A 21,956-nucleotide genomic window follows, 5' to 3' on the forward strand; every position below is an offset into this window, starting at 1 on the left:
ATACATTGTTGTGATTTATTGTGGCTGGAACAATAATGTAGCTTCGAAAATAGCTGCCTGCTGAAATTGAATTGGGTATACATCTTCAACATGATGTGCTAGATAGACACGATGCGTTTGTCTTACACGTTAGATGTGATTCACCTCATAGTAACAATCCTGTCAGATCATCCATCCTTTGAGTGAGAGTGTAACGTAACATCTCGGCCCATCTTTTTGACATGTTTCAGTGCTGTTGTTGCTCAATGCTCCGCAAGGGCATGGACGCAATGTTGTTTGGGGGTTTGACAGAAGGAGAGTGGGACGCTGGGCAGTGCTCAGGGAGGTGACTGAAGGAGGTGACTGTGTAGTTCTGACGTCAACTTTTTAAGGAAGTCACAATGGTTCGTAAAAAATCACAGCTATTTTAAGAAGGCTGTGTGCATTTTATTGTGGACTTACTGTTTTGAAATGTTTATGGTAGTTAAATAGTCCCTAGACCTCAGTTACTGTGAAAAAAGCCAGGAAATGTCAACTTTGACAATATGGGAACTTTAAGATTATTAACCAATGGTAAACTTCTGTATAAATGATGCCACATCAGAGCCACCTTAAACTTGCATTATGCACAAGTGCACCCTAATCCATAGTAAATTCACTATACATAACACCTAAACAAGTATGACATAAAAGCAACAAGTGATAAACAATAAAGCCTTTCTGTTGCACAAGTTCCCCCTAATAATATAAAACATTAAAACTGCTTTAAGAAAGTCCTTTGCAATGGAACCATGGTATTTGGAGGTCAGTGTCATCAAAAAGCTTTAAAAGCTAAATATAAACAGAAAAACTGACTGAGCTGTGAATGCACAAATAATGCTGTCATCCAGTCTGACAGTAAATGACTAGATAAAATGAAACTACAGGTCAACTGTTGAAATCATTAACTTGTGGGACTTGTGGGAAGTTGGTCTCTCGTTGCTGATGAAAGCAGCTCAGCATCTAAAGGTATTTTTGCTCCATTCATCTATACAAAACTATTTTGGCTCAGCTCTTGTAAGACTAAGTTCCACCAGCGAAGTAAAGGCTAGGGTTTAATATTAACCCTATCAGAGGGTTAAAGAGCTATCAGACTGCCTCTGTCTGCAGCACAACAGCTCAATAAAAAGCCCAATAGCTCTTGAAAGCAGATGAGATGAGATGATTGCATCGGGGCATGGGCTGATTGTCTGAATGATCTCTGCTTTATCTCTTCTAAAAGGCTCACCCACGGCAAACCCATCTGCTCTCCCTTTCACAACACGTCTTTCATTCCTGTTACCTGAACACTTTGCTAAACTGTCCCTCCATGAGTACTGCTCACTAGACAGTTCACACAACAACAAAAAAATTCCACCATCACTTGTACACCTTTTTCGTGGAAAACCACGGGAGATGTTTAGGAGAATGTACCAGGGTTTTTCCTACATTTAAAATGTTTTGGCGGCCGCCAAAACGATTTTTTGTCCTGCCAAAGCCTTATTTGATCTGTAATTGGGTTTTGTGAGTGAAGCAGACTACTGACGGAGTGACGGAGAGAACGAGCACAGCGCTCAACCCCCACGCGGGCACTTTCCGTCTTCAGTTCTGTCTTTGCCCTCTCCCTCACATAAAAATCAGCTGATCCCAGGGTCGTCGCTAGTGGGGTGAAAGGTGGTGACGATTATAGGGGCACACAGCTGAGGGGGTGCCCCTGGCGATCTCAACAGTCTGGCTGAGGCCAGCCTAAAAAGACGCTCAGGATAGTTGACAGGCCACTGCTGCTTGTGGTCACAAAAGCTTACCATTTTAACATGTTTTTAAGCCTTGCCACTTGTTGATATAAACATTAAAAAGAGTTTAAAGCATTCAAACACAAGACACTGAAAAGCTCAACTGAGAAGCTGTTATTCGTCTATGTTCGGTGAGCAGGCGGAGAGAGAGAGTCGCATATCACAGACAGCAACACTGAACCCAGCTCTCCTTTGTGAAGTTCTCCTCGAACTTCCCCCTGCACCTGAACGAACAAATACATATCGCAGTTTAAACAAACAGAAAAGGATGGGAAAGTCCAATTCAGCACCGCGGTGTTCTGGAGCTCATGCAGAGAGATGCGTCTCAAAATGCCTAAACACTGAATTTGCCTTATTTTGCTCTTGTACCGTCAAATACAAATACCGTCAAATTCATACCGTCTTGGAAAGCATGTTCGAATTAAACGGTCGGTTATGTCTTAAATGAAAGTAAAAAGTAAAAAAAAAATAATAATGTATGTGCATTATATTGGATGGATTCATGGTCTCTTAAAGTGACCACGCCTAATTTAGCTATATATAGCTGCTGTAATGTTAGTTAATCCAAGAAAATGAAAGAAAGAAAAATCACACACTGCTCTCGACTGAATTACTTAGTAGTTTTACCAAGAATTAATACACAGTCAAACCAGCAATTATTCAGACACCAGATGTATATTTTTATTAGTAGGTGCAGGACACTATAATATATTTATGCAGGTGAGTATAGCAAAATAAAGTGAACTGCGACATATTATACCCAAAAAATCTTCATACACTGGACCACTAGTGAAATTGATTAATAATAATAATAATAATAATATTGATAATGATAATATTAATAAAATTGGGACCAAAATTATTCAGCACCATATATATAAATAAAAAAAATCTATACAGTTATGAGGTGTTTTGAGTGTGTGTGTGTGTGTGTTGACAAATCTTTCGTGATGTCCTAAAAGCCAGGATTCCCACACAACATGTCCGCTAAAGTCTGATTTGTGACCTAATGACTCCGTTGAGCCGATTCTTTATAATGAATGGTTAAAACAATTGGTCTGCCCGTCAGTGTCTGAATCGGTGTATAACAAATCATTACTTCTTAGAAGAACATACACATCTGGAATGAGAAAGTAAGTGTGCTTACCCCATTTAGCAAGAGTGTTAAGTAAAATTAGCCTTAATAATCCACAGTATGTATAGGCCTATGACAATGTGTAGTAAATTACCTATAAAATTATTTAGTTTAAAGTTAGACTGGAGTGAGATGAAACTAGATCTGTTGCTATAGCTAGCTGCTAATTTTATTACATTTTAAATGGGGAAAAAAACTATTATACCTTTTAACGTTACGTTTTTAATTGATATGATTATACTAAAATCATTTTCAGGTCTATCAAAAAAGGATTTTATCTTTCTTAACTATGAAAGCCAGTCATGGAAAAATCACAGCTTTTTTTGCAAAGAGGTCAAGAAAAGATGACAGTGATCGTTTTTTCATGGATAGGATAAAAAAAAAAAAACAGTTTCTGTGTATTTGTTTTAAATTTAACATTTATTGTCAATATTGGACTTGCAGATCATGTGGGTACTAGGGTACTCTTTGGTGTATGTGGATGACCATGTCGGTCAGCCACCACCGAAGACCAATTCTGACCCAGGAAAAACCTGTGTACAAAATGTTTAGTTCGATACAGTTCAAGCATAGTCTTGGCTAGGAGGCACAGAAAACACCTCTGTTAGCAAGCTGATAAATATAACTATATGACACCATAAACAGCTTTGTTTATTGATTTTTTTATTTTATTTATTTATGTATTTATTATGTTTGAACCATGATGCATAACTTGCATCCGGTATAACTGCAAAGAAACTGTAAATGAAGTCATGAGCAATGTTCGTATGGCATTATTTTACAACAATATATATATATATATAATTTACTGAATTAAACAACAAAAAGGAAAAGCAAAACAGTTAAATAACAAATTTTCTAATGTTATAGAAAAAATATTAATATTTTGATATTTTAGATTTCTGTCATATCTCCAGGCCCTACACTTGATAGTTGGTAGACGTTTTAAAAAAAATTCTGTGCTTTAAAGGGGGGGTGAAATGCTCGTTTTCACTCAATATCCTGTTAATCTTGAGTACCTATAGAGTAGTACTGCATCCTTCATAACTCCAAAAAGTCTTTAGTTTTATTATATTCTGAGAGAAAGATAGTCTGTACCGATTTTTCCCAGAAAAACACGAGTGCCTGGAGGCGTGACGTGTGGGCGGAGCTAAAGAATCACGAGCGCCAGTAGGCTTTTGCGTAGAGCGCGTCTGGAAGCTGTGACACTGTGAGGATAAAACCAACCAAAACAAACCACGACTAACAGTCAGATTCAGCGTATATTTATGATCCAGAATCAGATCCAGAGGCTGAAATTGAACAAGAGCAGCATCAGCAATCAGTCTCTATGTGGTATGTACTGAAACTGTATATATTTGCTTTCTTTGTCGTCTTTTTTTTTTTTTTAGCTGTACATGTGGAAAGTGCAGTTTGATGACAACATCGCATGTTGTTTTACGCGTCGATAGCTAAGTTAACAACACAGAGATATTTGAAGCAGTTTTACTCACTGCATGCGGTTCCAACACACGATCATGACCCTTTTTCGTTAGGACTGCATTATCCTTAAGAAATAAACGATGTGCAAATCCAGCGTCAAACTGGACCTTGTTTGTAAAACAAGCATCTTCGAAATGCAGGGAACAAACACTTGCACAACTCTGTTGATACTCTGTAAAAATAAACTCCATCCACTGGTCCCTTAATGCTGTTTCTCTTTTGGTAATCTGTGCAGGGTTGTCTTGCCCTGGCAACCAAAAACACACTCCTTTTGTGACATTTCGCGACGCTCTCGCTCTGATCAGTGAATCGCTCTGATCAGTGAAATGTCTGTGCTGCTCAGCCTCGCTATACGGGAGCACGCGCTCTTCCGGCAGAAGTGCCTCAGGACCCATATAAGGAAATTCCGCTCCATCTAACGTCACACAGAGCCATACTCGAAAAAAACTTTCCGAAACTTGTGACAAACCGGAAGTAGTATTTTTGGAACAGAATTTTTGGAATCAAACGTACAACTTCATTTTTGAAACTTTGTCCATGTTTAGCATGGGAATCCAACTCTTTAACAGTGTAAACAACTCAGTATGCATGAAATAGCAGTTCACCCCCCCTTTAAGGATTTAAATGTGAAGCTCATCTTCACGTGGCACGAGTGAGCACTGACACACACATACTGCAGGTTTGCTGTCAGGAACAATATTGTTTTTACTCCCCCATCTTTCAATAAAAAACACCTTCCACATTTATTCATTTAGCAGACACTTTTGTCCCAAGTGACTTACAATTGAGGAATACAACAAACGATTAATCAAAGAGGCAAACAACCTCAGGAAGTGCTTGCAATACAAAGTTTCAGACTGTTCAGATTAGCACAAGCTAGACAGCTTTTCTTCTTTTTTATTCTTTCCTTTTTTTTCTTTTTGGTCCAACTTTATATTGTGTCCCTAATACCTGTATACTTACATAGTAACTACATTATTTAGTATGTAACTATAGTGAGAGAACACATTGGTACATGGTAACTACAGCTGTAATATTTCTGTAACTACACACATGTAACAACTCTGAGGATGGTTTGTGTACAAATGTGTAACAGGAAATTGGTAAAAACACTTTTTCACTTCATTAAGTACTTGTGTAACAGGAATTATATAACTACATTTTGTAACTACATGCATAAGAGTATTTGGAACCATATGATCCAGGTGGTGAAGATGGGTAGGTTTAGGGGTGGAAATGGCAGCCAGTGGGTGGAATGCGTAGATTTAAGGATATGTAATGTGGGAGGTGTTGGATCTCGAGTTGTAGTTGGTGCACCACTGTGATACCAGTGTACTTGCATGGTAACTCCTCAGGAACTGTCAACTGAAGATAAAGTGTAACATTCTGGACACCAGCCACAATTTATATGTAAAGCCTAACTTACTGGCCACTGCCGTGTAACATCAAAAAAATTACATTGTAAATCTAATGTAAAGTATAACGCTTTATTTACCAAAAGATGCTGTTAGTCCTGTTACACATTTGTGTTTTAATTACCAAAAAGTGTTGTTACCAATTTATTTTATTTTTTTTACTTTTGGTCCAAGCATAGGGCTAATGATGACATAAATATTTGTTAGACAAAACTAATGAATGTTTTAGTTCCATGTAGCTTTTTTTTTTTTTTTTTTTTTTTGTAAAACTTGTGTAGTGTTTGTTTCAAGTCTCCATTAAGATGATTAATGTTGTTTTGTGAAATTTCTTGCTTTTCAATTAGTATATACAACTTGTTTTGATGTACAGAAGTGGTTCTATTCAACCTTTTCAGTTTGCTCTTCAAACACAAGTCTAAAAAAGATCACAGTTCAAAAATCCCTGTTAATATCAATGCTCAGGTTAAATAAAAAAGTCCAAGTTTATTGAACTTGAATCCGTTCTTAATTTATACATAACTTACATTATGTAATGTTTTTGTTGTGAATTTTGTTTTTGTGAACTTTTTGAGTTGTCCCACCATCTGATATGGCATGGTGGGACAACTCAAAAATTCACAAAAACAAAATTCACAACAAAAACATTACATAATGTAATTTAAGTGTATATATTGTAAGTATAAATCTATATATATGTCATTAAGAAATTTGTCATCATGTCATTAAGATCAGAATTAAATAATAAACATTTTTTAAAATTTCTGGAAGGATATGCAGTGGAGTATGTGCTACACACAGTCAGGAACAAGCTTATAATTGACTTTATCCTACTTCTTTATTACCTCCATGACTGGGTGAGTCATGTTTCTATACACCCAGAAGGTGTTTATCTCATGCATATCCATCTGATATCAGTATTTAGCAAAATATCACAACAACACTTTTTTTTATTAAGTCTTTTTGGATACTGAAAGGAATTTTGAGTCCTGAAAGCTACAGTATGTCATTACAGTAAACTGAATTCTTATTTCAAGCATTTTTCAAAAGATTTGATCCCTTTCGGAAACTGCAGATGCACTTTTTGATATGTATTCGATATGTTCTCCAATATATTATGTCTGTTTTAAAAAAAATTTTTACGAGCAAAGCAGTCCAACGGGAGCCATACATGAAAGACACAGACAGGGTGCAAAGATTCAATCTTCCTGCCTCTTCAACTTGATGCCAGACAGTCTGTGAAAGGCAAGACCTGCCAACGTGACACCTTTGTGTGCAAAAAAAGCAGGAGATGGAGCTGTCTGAATGCACGTTCAAGTTCCAAGTAGTGACAGAGCTCAGTTTTCAGACAGGTCATTACAGACCAGCCTGATCTAATCAGACACGTCCCCTTTAATGACAATTTTAAATATGCAACACTTCTGTTTTAATTGCCATCTAAAGCTCACTGAATAGTCTTGTGTCTCTATCTTGTTCAATGGCCTTCACTTCCAAAAAAACAATACCAGTAAAATCCAACTACACAGTGTTTGAACTGTTATAACTACAAATACCAAGAAAAAAAAGATGATTTCAAGTAATAAGCAAAAGACCAGACACATCTCAAATTGTCTGAAAGTAAGTCAAATTATTTCAATACAACATAAGAGTCAAGGAAAAAAGTGTAACAATTGAATTGTATTTACATTCTTGTAAAATAAAATATTTAGTTAATAAAGGTAAATAATATCCCAAAAAGGGATAATGTGTTTGATGCATTATACCAAAAAAAGAAATGGAGCATTTGTCAACTGAAGGCACATTGTGTGGAGTTGTTCACTGATCATCCTGTGACCTTACTGATTAAAATGAAAGAAACATAACAATGATGTTGAAACAAAAGATATCTGAGTAAGGTATCTGATATAAACCCCAGGAACAAAACTGTCAGTAGAACTGAGAACGGTTTGAATTGTCTGTTTTAACGAATCAAAAACAATTCAAAGCTGATATCAAGCACACTTGGTAGGTTGCTACTTCCAATTTATTATGAGATGAGAAACATACACACACATAGTAATCCCAAACAAACTCTAGACCTGACACAAGCTCTTGATTCTTCTATTACCAGTGAAGAAGCTTGAGTGAAAACACCTGCATCACATTTACACAACCAGTTTGGTCTATTTATCCATGGCACCAACAAATAATTAACTAATTTCCATAATACTAACCACAAAGCATGTGTGTGTGCGTGTGTTTTTTTGTTTGGTGCAGTCCCACTCAGACACTGGATTAAAAGAAAGAAAGCATGGCTAAGTGCAGAGTGAAATAGCAGCTTACTAACTGAACTTGCTATTTGAAAAATAAAATAGTAGGTGATACAGTAGGCATTATTCCACAATTAAACACTCGATTATATTTGTGAAATTAATTGTGGAATTAAATTGTTTAATTAACTGTTCATTTAAATCGTCTAGATTCCATAATTGAAAAAATAAATAAATAAATGCAAAATTACTTTTCACTCTGAAGCCTTTTTGTTATGTAAACCATCCTTTTATGGAAACAATTTTGGGAAAACTTGAAAATTGGTTGTTCACACATGGGTTTAATTAAACTCAAACCTATTTATTTAACCATAAAGTTGGACAGTTTTCATAGGCCACATCCTACCATTTTGACCCATTTAGTGTGACAATGAAATAATTATTTTTACTATGATTATTATTAAATCAAAATATGAAATATTTTGTAACAATATACTGTAGTGTAAAATAAAATGTACAGCATCTAATGAAATAATTTCTTCATCTCTTCATTTCACTTCAAGTTTCATTTTCAAACATTAAACCATTTAACTTATTTTTGGCATTTTGCTGGCAAATAAATTTTGACCCCAATTAATTTACTTCTATATATAGTTATTATTATTATTATTATTATTATTATTATTATTATTATTATTATACATTTTAGCCAGAACGAGAGTAATAAATAAATAAATAAATAGACAAATAAATGCACATTTTCATGTGTTCTTGTTTGGATAAATAGTGTTTAATTAAAATACTTGTTTCTTATTAATACTTTAAAATTTGTGATTAAAGCTGATTTAAACTGTGCATGCATGTAATATATTTTATATATATTATATACAGTATAATACACTCATCTTACACACCCTATTTAACTCGTCAGTTTGTGTTTGAGCACTTCCATCAGTGAACGCTGCCTGCAAAACACTAAAATAAATATCAAAGAAATAATAAAGTTAAAGAAAGTAGCCTAAATGAGAAAGTTAAATACACCCTGTCTAACGTACGCGAGCGACGCAGCACGTCAAAATACCACAAAGTCCCAGCAAAAGTAATTACCATGAATGTATTGGGGGAAATAGTAAGGAGATATTTGAATCATTTATTATTATAAAAAGTTTTTTTTTTTATTATTATTATTATTTTATCCATGTCGCAAAGATGAAAATGATGATCCTGACCTCCTCATTGGACAAGCCTTTAGAGAAAAATGCTTTTTTACAGATTTCTTTTTTTTTTTTTTTTTTTTTTTTATACGTAAAAAGAGTTTTTGATTTGAATTATTCTGTTTTAAAGTAGTAATTTAAAGCTTTGATATTTATTTTATCAAGTCTGTGAGGCAAGCATTTGCTGAGATTCGGTCCATCATTGTGAAGCGCCAAAATTGCAGAAAGCGCATCCCGTAGGCCTATGTATCTTTATTATAAAAGCACAAAGTATTTTTGATATTCTGAGTGCACACAAATACATATCTGAGTGATGTATTACTCTTGCCTTTATGAGCAAATATGACTGCACCAGCGCCTCCATGTCCACTAAAGCGCACTTTAGCCCTCCACACAAACGATTAGATATGCCTCTAATAGCGCATATTTATATTGGTTTAATATTTAAACTAACATTGCGATATGCTTGAACAATTTTAAAACTATAGATTTAATTTTAGGCAAGCCGTGATGATTTGAGAAGGCTAAATTGATAAACATCGGCTATGGTCAACTCTCTGTCTGCGGCTTGGTCATTACTTTAACTGTTAAAAACAAAAACTCACATTTAATGATAAATGCTCCAAATGTTTTTTCTAAATAAAAAAAATAAAAAATTCAATGAAATTCAAACACTTTGACATTACATATTTTAGCTGAAACAGTAGTATAAGTTGTTTTGGGAGAAGGTGGGTGGAAAAAAAGACGGTTGGAGTCTGGGCCAAGAATTCTGAGCTTTTGGACATGGGGCGGGGCTAGTGCCTATATTTGAGGCCTGTGCAGGGCTCTAAGCAGACTTTGCCTCATTTCTTAAGTCTGCCAAATGCTAGGGGTGGGGGATATGAGCTAAAATTCATATCACAATATTTCACACTGTCCAGTCGATATCGATTTTATATTGTGATGAGAAAAAAAATAAAGATAAACAGGCAAAATATATATATATATTTTTTACCTTATAAAACAAAAAAAAAAAAAGGATTTTTATTATTGTGCCATTGTTTTTCTCAAAAAGTGTAAACATGCAACATAAGGTAGGCCTGTATGGATTAAATTAAATATTGTGTGTTTGAGTAGACCCCCTTTTGTAGAGAAAAATATTTTCAAGGTCTCTTATACTCAATTCCATATACTATATTCTATATGCTATATTCCATATACTATATTATATATTCCATATACTATATTCCACAAATATTGTCAATTAAAATTATCTATTTGGATGTTTTGATCAAAGCTGAATTTTCAGCATCATTAGTCCATTCTTCAGTGTCACATGATCCTACAGAAATCATTCTAATATTCTGATATGCTGCTCAAGAAACATTTTTTATTATTATAAGTAGCTGCGTTTACTTGGACCCTACTAATAGTGCTAAAAAAAATGTTCAGCCTCGACTCTTTATCGTCATTTGTGTTCAAATTTGCAAAGCGTACCATATTGAAAAAAATATATAAATGCAAGATTTGAATTAATGAATATATAATGGTATACACGGTACAGCAAAATACATACCACAGAAAATAATACCGGAAGTCACGTACATACCATATATGCGCCCAACCCTACCAAATACCACAGGCTTATTAGCATTCATAATTACATTTTGTGTAAAACAGTTTAAACATTTGTCTGACGTAACAATGAGTTTAAAATAAAGCTGTAATTACCTCTGGGTTCTTCATCACACTTGAAACACAGTCATGCAGAAGATGGTATTGTGAATTACATTGTTTCGAACTGGTTATATGCTGCTAATTTTGTCAACAATAGTAGATCATCTGGGTTTCCAATTCATACAGAGAATTTACATTCTATAAAGTGTGTGTTCTATATATGTGCCAAAAAAACACTTACATGTAAGCTATTCTAAACATGAAACGCTCCAAGCCGTAGCTTAGAAACACAGTACTCTTTTGAAGCTCCACATTGTTTTGTGTGTTCTTCTTAGTCTTTAAAATTGTGTTAGATAGATATAAAAAATGAAAGACCTTAATTCACCAAGTAATTCTGTTTTGGTCTTTCATTAAATAAAAAGAATGAGAATTTATCACCAAGAGGAAAGGCTGTCTTTAGCTGTGATCTTCTCTCACTCACGTCAGTAATAACATTAAACTACTGTGTTTGGCTTTCATCTTCTTAATATGCTGTTGCAGCTGGGCTGAGCTGCTTTAAAACCAGCAAGTTCAACTTCTCAAAGCCTATGGGTGCCCAAACAACCATGTTCTTAGTTGAGGTAAGCTCAGACCTACAGCAACCTTCAAACAAGCTCAATGATAAACAAAAAATAGACATAATGTACAGCAGGTCTTCATTGTGCTGCTTACAAAACATTTACTAGATTTCCAGCCTCAGGGGCATTAGACAGATCATTAACAAGGAGCACTGGTTTGAAATAGCACAATACATACACACACACACACACACACAGGGATGGACTTAACCAATAAGCAAATAAACATCCAGTGTGTATTTTTGTTCTGGAGAGCATCAAATGTTTATATTCACAGTGTTTGCCGTGTTGAGCACTATAACCAATCACAGACATATCTGTTGATTTTCTGAACATGAGGCGTTTAAGTTAATTTAGATAACTCATTAAAAGAGTAGATAAAATGTAAATGAGAGATTAATTGTGCAGTGCAGACTAGGGCCAGTCCGAATACCATTTCTTGAGATTCAAAGCTTCAGTAGTAATCAATACCAAATATTCAAAGCTTCAGCGGGGAGGGGGCTGAACATATTTTTCTCTCTAACACAGTGTCTACACTGGATGCGTGAGGTGCGGCGCGATAAAATACAATAGAACTCATTATGCTGTCTACACTGGATGTGGAGCAGCTGACAAATTCTCGACAGTAAACTGCTGCTGTGTTCTATTTATGGCATACTTACACAAATCTCAAATGATTTTCAATGGTCACATTGTTGGGTCCAGTGTAGACAGACTTTATCTGTTGCGCGACACGACAACTGTTGGATCCTGTGTAGATGTAATAAAAGTAGGAATCTCTGTCCGTCTGTCTGTTTTTTTTATTATGTTGAGAACCGTTCATCCAATCGAATTCATGAGTGTGTTGCTGCGGACCCAAGGAAGTGCAGTGTCTATTTTGGTGCAATATGGACACGCAAAATGTAGAATGCACAAATGAATAAACTTTTAATAAACTACAGAACAGCGCAAGTCAGAATTGGCGCGTCTCATGCAGACAGGACTTGCCCGAGAACGGACACCGCACTAGTGATACCAAGCACACAGGTCTATTAAGTGCAATACTTTCAATAGGCTATCGACAAATTATTATTAGGCTGGACCACTGTACTTCTTTTTTTCTATGACGGCCATATTTGCAAGTATTTTCCAAGTGTTTTTATTATGTGTAAATTTACTGATTTACATTTCGGATAAAATAAGTTCTCTTTTTTTACACCAACAACATACTATAGGCATTCTACTTGCAGAACTCAGGTGATCTGTTGTGGTAGGACAGATTCAAATTGCATATTGGGCACACGGCCTTTGTCTTCACTTATTCAATTTAAAGTGCTCCCACACAGCTGAGGTCTTCTCTTCAATGTGAATATCCCACATTTGTACCCCAATACCATGGTGCAGTGAGTGTTATTACAGTAAATCGATGGTAAATGATGGTGATTTGCAGATTGAAAAGCCTCCTAACTGTCTCGGGGCACACAGTGTTTCTCCTATTTGGCTTTAAATTAGTTTAAATCGCAGAGTCATTTGTGTTTTTCGCTGAGTTTAAGATCTTCACACTGGATCTCACAGCGCTGTTAAGAGCTTGTGTGACTCATCTTTAGTGAGCTCGTGCTGCGTGTCCATTTTGAACATTGGACCAAGCTGATAAATGTCAATGTGGCGTGATACAAATCAATCGCGCTGTTTTTTTCAGCTTTTTGCGCGTAGTCTTTATATCGAACATTTATTTATTGAACTCTTCATATTGTTTAATATCAAGAAAAAATATATTTGTAAAATCATTGCCCAGTCCTCTCTCTCTATGTATATATACATATTTCATGGATGTACAAAAAATGATGAAATGAAAGGTGAGGAAAAATATCTTAATTTTAAAGATGAACAAAAATAATATGGAATAATATGAGGGTTAGTAAATGACAAAACTTTTTGGTTGTACTAACCCTTAAAAGGAAAACAAGTGCAATAACTGTGTAACATATTGCTTCTTGAACTATTAAATCAATTCAAAAGAAAACTAGAACCTGATATATATACAAAGAAATAATTAATGTTTCCTGTTTTTCTTGATATAAAATCTATCACAGGCCACTCATGTTTTCATGGATACAAGGAGGAGCATGAAACATGCATTCATGGTATTGTGTGTGAACTCGACTGTGCTATCAGTGTAACACAAAGCCTGATACTCGCACACATTCTTATGCCAAACTGGTTGTAACCTAGTTCACATCTCACGGTTCAGACAGAAATGCCTATTACAGACAAACCAACTAATACTTTCAGATCTGAGAATCCTCTTCTGAGAAGTGCAGTTCTGAGCTTGTCTCTCCTTTCAGTCACAGATATTGACCATCAAGACTCAAAAGGTTCTTTTGAATAATTCATACTGCCTTGGACACCCTCGCTACCTTCTTAACATTTCCATCTCAAAGGCGGCTGTGGGCTTTTCTTCTGTGCTGTATTGCGGACTCGGTCACGTCTGCACCCCCTCAGCCCCCTACAGACACGGCCTCTGAATATCCCTCCTCTTGTCCTTTCATGCAACTAACTCGCTCAAGTTATGGGGAGCTGGTACAGGAACACAGCTGTCAATGATTTTTGTTGATGGGTTACAATATTGTTGAAGCTTCTATCATTACTGACATCTGTGAACTTCATGAAGTAGCCCAAAAAGCATCAGGTTGTGAAGAGTTGTCAATAAATGAATAAAGCAGTAGTTAATGTCATAAAATAATTATTTTGTTTTAATTTAAAAGGTCAATAAAAACTAATCTCTGTGCGTTAAATAAGCCTAAAGAAAAAAGGGTGCTGCTTTCTGCCGTCTGTTTCCTTTCGCAAAGTACAAAAATGAACCAAAACTGTGTTTTTCATTCATTTTCCTAATTTATTATTTGAGTAAAACTATATTTCTTGTATAGGCCTATTTATAGCCTAGCATTATTTATAGTGATGTGATTTGAAGACCATGTGAATTAGAGCTGGGCGATATATCGAAATTAGCGATAGTATCGGAATAATTTTGACGACGATGTAAAATTTGAATATATCGGGAATATAGAATATTTCAAATTCAAGCATACTTTCCCAAAAGAACGCGCCGAATGTCCAAAAAAGGAACCTGTAACTGCTCTACGCCCCTCTACTACGAGAGCTTAATGATAGCGGTTGCCAGATAACAAGAGTTTGAATCTCCAAATCAGAGCTCCACTGTTACAAGGATACATTTTCTGCCGGGTGTTTGCTTATTTTAAGCAATCTGGCAACCATGCGCACGTGCTCACTCCTTTTTGCGGAAGAGCCGCTGACGATAATCTGAAAACACTAACAAGCTTGAATTGAGCGATCTAATGAAAGCGTCGTTCAGCCAGTCTGTGTTTTGTCGTGAGATCTCAACTGTATTGTTTGCATTTGTGATCGCAAAATAAATGCACTTACTCGACCGCTGATGTTTGAATAGAGAAACATAGGCTATGGCCAATTGGAATTACTATTGGGGAATTTCACTGATATGTTTACCAATTTCCATAATATAGACAGAGAGAATGCAAAAGTCTTTGGTATTCATTTCTATATATTTTTATATTAGAAATAGCTATGTGCTTTAGCAACTAGCTCCCCATCTAAGAGGGTTTTTAATGTTTTAATGTCAGTAGGAACATAGTTTCATGCCACAGAGCTTCTCTTAAAACCGCAGACAGTTGACAGACTTGTGTTCTTAGCTTAAAAACTTGTTAAAAAATGTTAAATATAATGCTTATCCCAGTTGCATAGTATAAATTGTGAATTGCATCCACTAAAAAGTTGACAGAATGAACTTTCTGTACTTAATTTGCACTGCTTCAGTTACATATAGGCCTACATGTATTCATTTAATAAAAAGCAGTAAGTGATCTCTTGGTCTAGATTTTTTTAACTGCTTAAATAAGCTGTTTAATCTAAATAGTTTTTTTGTGTTTTTTTTTTTTTATGGGCAAAAGAAAATCATGTTTTTTATATTATTTAAATGCAAATGCAAACATATTGAGATATATATCGAATATTGTAAAACTTTGACGATATCATTTTTTTATATATATATATCGCCCAGCCCTAATGTGAATCCTCATGTTCTGTTATTTAATCTCCGGGAAACAAATTATAATATTTTTAACGAGTCACAGACACTTATCCTTTCTAATTTAATTCAATTGTAATATAAAATAATCTTGTCGGTTAGCGGTTAATAATCAGCATTCTAAATTAACACCCGCCAACCCGCCAAATGCGTGTTATTAAAAACTTACTAGCCAGTTTGTCTGGTGATGCATGAGGCTCTGTTCTTGGTCATAACCATGGAAACAAACGGAGCATCCATCAGAGCAAGGAGCGACTGAAAGAGGAGGGAGTTAGCTATTAAAAAAGTTAAGATTAAACTAAATGCGGCGGTGGTTGGGACAGATTTCTGGGGGCGAGAAGGGGAACGAGGCAGGGGAAGAGGTTATTGACAGAGAAACAAAGAAAAGAAAAGACAATGTAATGCCAAATGCCTGACGGGTCGTGAATGGCTTATGTTTGATCACAAGAATGTCAAAATGTTTTGTCAGGATTGCAGCATGTACGCGAAAGAAAAACACAAAATGAGCAATTTCATGGTGGGAACTAATAACAATGTTAATAAAATGGCCAAATGCATTTACTGGCACTCGTAATTTATCTTATTTTCACTGAAAAAAATAAAATAAAATTGGCTAGTGGAAATTCTGATTGGCTGGTAACTTTAGTGTAAAGTGTAAAGTTACCAGCCACATTGTCTGGTGATCAGAAAAAAAAAAGTTAATTCAGAACCCTGTTATTAATCGGTTAAGGAGCATCAGTTTTAAGATTCCGAATTTAAAATATTTGCTTCTTGCCTAGATTACAGGTGCATATATAAACTTTAACTATACAGCACTGAAAACTTCACTCACTTCCAGTGTTTGTACAGTGAGGCGACCTCTGGTAATTGTACTAATTTTATGAACACTTACACAAAAGGGTCATTTCACTAAAAAAGTGGAAGTTTAATGGATTGAGTCTTTCAAGAGCAGCTTAGTTCCTCATTAATGGCCAAGTGCTCACAGGAAAAGAGTGCTAACTGAAATGACATATAGCTTAGAAATTACAGTCCCACAATAGAGCTGCACATGTATTCAGCCACTTATTCTCACGGTGAGTGTAGAAAGACAGAAACCCTCTTAGAGACACTTAACACTGAACTAGCTTTGATTTAGAGTTATTTTTTTTTTTTATATTGCAGCACATTTTATTGTCTGTGGGCTTGTCACACTTCACACTGCTTAAGAAAGTGACAGTTTATTATTGTAGCTGGCTGTAGACGGGTTTATGTGATACTTGCGGTGGAAGACCTCTGTTTTAGATACGTGAAGACAGAATAAGAGACTGGTAACTAGAAGTCATTTTCAGGCATTTACTCAAAGCAGAAGAAACACACTAGTTAAAAAAGGGCTTTTTATGTTAATATGCGCACATCTTGATCTGGTTTCAAAAGCGGTTGGTTTAGCCAGTCAAACAATCACATATTCTGTAATACCTCTCCAACAGAGGATCATCTGTCATTGGGGAAAAAATAAGTCTTTATTTTTTAAGGTTTGGTCTGATAATTGGACTGATAGAGGTGGAGTATGATGCAGTAAGATGCATGTTGTAGCCTATTAGAAAGCAGGTCTCTAAAATTTAAAATATAAGAACAAAATGCTCCAGTATGGGTTTTGTCTTATATCATGTGATATCATTTAGCGAGTGCTAAATGCACCACGAGTGCATTTTTTTTTTTTCTGAATATCTGCACGATTTCAAATGTAATAATGATTTTATACAACAGTCCAATAAACAAGAAGTTTATATTATGTGACATTTGAAACAATATCATGAGTGCTGTCTGTTTTTGTTCAGTTTCGCCAACGGCTCCACACAAAGCCACTGCAAAACTGTTGGGCATCACAGAGCAAAACACAGTAGTGTTTCATTACTGAATGAATATATATATATATATATATATATATATTTTTTTTTTTTTTTTTTTTTTATGAATCCACTGAGCCAATGATTCTGTGACCTGTTTAATAAAAGGCAGAAACTTGCTTCATTTCTGAATGAATCAGCTGTTTGATCAAATTGATTTAATGAGTGACTCAATCACTCAGTGTAATATTTATTTCTAGAGCTATTTTTTTTTTTTGTAAAGTCTATTGAATGTTATCTTTTATCACTTATCACATTCATAATTGTACATTTTTTTGGCTGGGGTAATTTCTCGATCTTAATAATAATAATAATTTGTGATTAAATGAGCAATTTATTGGCACATCATGTTATTAATTACCTCAAAAACCTTAGTCACCTGACAGCCCATACATATATATCTGATGATGATGGATTATTTTTAGAAATGTCTGTTTATAAAGACGAATATCCAACAAATTAGGTTTTACTTGGGAACAAAACAAACACTGAATAAAAGTTGGTTCGTTCTTTCTTTAAAATGCTTGTTTTGTGCGCTACTTGTCCAATCATCAACATCTTTAAACCTAAAGACAGACCCAGAATGTGAAAAAAAAAAAAAAACACATTAAGAAAATGCAGTGCTTCCCACATATTACAGTATATTAACAGCTGACCAAGTATATTTGGAGAAACCTGTTTGCTTTTATCATTTTTATCCTCTTTTATCCAGCTAAAATAAATGAAACCATCTGTGATTGACTGACTAATGCCCCACACACTTTGTATCTGCTGGTTCTGTGTGCTGAAGAACTGTTACTCCCGATGACATTCCCGTGTGCGCAGAAGAGACGTGGTGGATATCTCTCAGACAAACACAGCGCTCGACAGCACGGGCACTTCAGTCGCATTTGTGACTTTAATAGATGTGTGCAAACTAGGGCTGTCACTTTTGTGAAAAAATCATTTTCAATTTTTGAGACATAAATGTTCATTGAATCGATTGTAAAATCGATTTTCCATGTCTAAAAAAAAAAAAAAAGAATTTTCCTTTTTCAACGTCAAATAACGGACAAACGTAAAGAGAGCGCTGGAAACGCACAAGTCAGCAATATTTCTTATTTATTGACAAGAAGTTTCTACAGAATAACAAACAGCAACAGGAGTGCAACATTCTCGAAAAAAATAAATGCAGAGGGGACGGCTGCCATAACAAAAGAAAAACATCACTGCAGGCTTCAACCCGGCTGCATTTATGATTTGGGCAATTAAAAAGTCTCCAAGATTATTTTAATGATTCAATCCATTTCAAACTATTGTTCAAAAAATTTTACTTTAAATGGACTCGAGAACAGGCCATGTGTGTTTATTTTATTGTACGTAACCGACAATTAGGCTAGACGGCACTAGGCAGTCATAATGAAATGCGCAAAAAACTAGGGCCATTACAAATTTATTGGACAGGAAAACAAGTCAATCAACATTTTCGGGGTCCAGAGCAGAGCGTTTTTATTCACTATATGTCCAGCTGTTGAGAAGACGTGCTCTGACTGCACTGATGTCCCAGGGACACTCAGGTACAGGTGGGGTTATTACTGCAATTTTTCCACCACAAAAGCCAGTCACTGTCAGCTTGCAATGGTCCTTTTCATAACTCAGGTAAACAATGAGTCCGCACACCAGAAAATGCTCCTTAGCAATTTTAATGATTGCTCACCACGTGTATCGTTTCGGGTCCAAGCCCTTCATCAGACAAGAAGAGACGAGACGTTTTCATAACTCAGAATCTCCTGTAACTTGATGTGCGAATGAGGCGAATTCGTGTCTACCACGCCGCGAGACCTCCAGACGCGCGTAAATGCGTCTTTACATTGACTTAACATTGAAATCATTCGCGCCAGACGCTCTATTCGCATTTGGTGTGAACGCAACATAAGAGGTCGCTTTCGAAAGTCACTGGGTCTGGTATTTTCTGTGTTTCGGTATCTTTTGCAACACATACAGCACTTTCGGAATTCTTTAATTTCTTTTCCTGCTTGTTTGTGAGTTTTGTTACATCTATTTTTTTTTATTGTTTTATTCTTTTAAAATTAATAGTAGACATATTTGGTTAAAATCGATTCCCTATTTTCATTTTTGAAACTTTTTTTGGTTGGCACGATCGATTGTGCAATCGATTTTCGAACTAAAAGTGACAGCCCTAGTGCAAACTGTAAAATGAATTAAGGAGCATGTGTGTGAATAAAGCAAAATCCCTCTGGGTGAGTATTCTTCAATTTAATGTCATAAAAAGTCTTCAATGCATGAAATGGTAAAACAAAAGTCTTAATGGTAACTTACAGACGTCTTATATTTTGGGGTATTTGAGGTACATTTTTGCGATACAGCCTATTGATTATTACATTTCAAAAGGATATTATTTAATAGAAAAAGAGCACTGCACATTTCAGTCTCAAAAGGCGTTCTACAGGCTGACGCAACAGTGCTTCACACTGCTTCAAAGTGAGTTTTTTTTTTTAGTTACACAATAAATTGTATTTAATTTAATTTATATTTAATTCATAGTAAACTACTGTAATTTCTGGCTGGGATGCTTCCCCACGGGGAAGAAAAGTCAAATAACTCAAATAACTTTATTTGACACATTATTCAATATTTTGATTTTACTAGTATCAGTAAAATCTGTATCCCATTCACTGAGAGAGACACTATTTGACAAAGCAGGTAGAACTCCACCATGCTGTAATTCTGAATACTTTATATGTAATTAAAATGAATTTCAATAAATAATTAAATATAAAAATAGTTAAAAATGACACATTATTTGTAATTTGGCACACGTAGTAGACAGTTTTTATGTGCCGTGGTAACCACCGCAAGTATATTTCAAACCTGTGGGAAGCACTTAAATGGCCATGTGTGACTTAAATCGCCTTTTATGTGAGCACTGAGTTGTGTTCCCATCTCTGAAGTCAGCAGTGTGCAGATGCTCACCATCCAGAGTTCAGACAAACAGCTGATCATCAGGAAATGAAGGTTAATAGAGAACGTTTAAAGACTAACACACTTACAGTGTTTCGAGAGATGGCGGTTGTAAAGCTTTATGGAGGTTAAAGGGTCAGTGGCCCCTTTTCACTCTTCATCTCCCTTCCACTCACTCTTTCATATGGTCTTTCTTTGTTTTTAAATTCTGAACGTCTTTTCCATGCAAAAGTGCTCAAAGTCAAAGATCACACTGGTCTTTGAGATTACCATGAGCTAGGAGAGAATGGCTTAAAACTGGGGATTAGACTGCCCACTGCTTGCACTGCATTAAGACTGGACCACCTGACCACCCTTTGTTTTCTCAGTTCTCAAATCAATTTTTTAGCCTTTTTTTTTCAGTTAAAAGAATACATAAAAGCAAGCCATTTGATTTGTTACAAGAATCTAAGCCTTGTTAAAACAAGCTACGTCTACTCAAGAATCTCTCTTGAACAAGTCTTCTGAAACTATTCCAAAATCCTGCAAGATGAATAACAACAATCTGAACATACATACAAAGAATTAAGAAACTTGAAATGTAGAAAATGTACATAACATACATGGAAAAAGAACTATGGATTCTATAAAGCATGTCTGGTCGGACAGTAACAGGCAACAATGACTTTTCTGGTTTAAGTGGATTCAATGTATCTCTTCAAGATTACAAGTAATGTAATTTTTCAGCACCATTTGATCATGGTAGACCCATCTTGAGAAAGTTTATATACCGAAATCAATTTATCTATAATATAAATGGGGGAGCTTTACATTTCCATTTGTGTTATTTGATGACAATTCAATTATTCTAAAACACAGAACAATAGTAATGTGTCTAATCTTGGCAAACTAAACAAGAGGAGATATTTGCCATGGTTATGCTGTGAATTCCTCAGAAGTTGCTACTGAGCTCACCTGAAGGGAAGTGAGGTCTGCTATCCAAAGGGACGGACACCAGCGAGTCCACAATGTCTGACCTACTCTGAAGGAGTTTGGAGATCATCTCAAACCCCTGAGGACCTAAAAACTCAAACAGCTGACAGTGAGAGAGAGAGAGAGAGAGAGAGAGAGAGAGAGATGAATGAGAAAAATATGAGATTAGATACAAAGGATGTGTGCAGATGTGTGAGAAGTTTACACAAGAGAGCAACCAGAACACATTCAGTGCTACAATATGACAAAACCACAACAATCAATACAAACTGTGTCAAACCTAAGTGATACAAAGTGCTTTTAACAAAACTTAGAATTTGAAAGATCTGATGAACTTCACAAATTTTGGCAAATCAGTGGCCATTGTTCTCCAAGTGGGTCATCTGAGACTGAAAGTAGACATGAGTGGACCCAGTGTACACTGGTGAATCATAAAAGTATGACTGTACTTATAATTTACTGTGAAATGCAGCAGCAATG

General features: G+C 35.5%; 1 protein-coding gene across 1 annotated transcript in view; it reads right to left on the reverse strand.

Moving 5' to 3' along the window:
* The window catches only part of ascc3 (activating signal cointegrator 1 complex subunit 3), a 184,131-nt gene that overhangs the window by 143,600 nt on the left and 18,575 nt on the right, over positions 1-21,956 (reverse strand). The window contains exon 5 of the mRNA XM_026228825.1: positions 21,459-21,579. Within this exon, the coding sequence (XP_026084610.1) occupies positions 21,459-21,579 (121 nt within the window). The remainder of the gene's footprint in view (positions 1-21,458; positions 21,580-21,956) is intronic.

The sequence above is a fragment of the Carassius auratus genome, chromosome 41, assembly GCF_003368295.1.
Source record: "Carassius auratus strain Wakin chromosome 41, ASM336829v1, whole genome shotgun sequence".
Classification (NCBI taxonomy): Eukaryota; Metazoa; Chordata; class Actinopteri; order Cypriniformes; family Cyprinidae; genus Carassius; species Carassius auratus.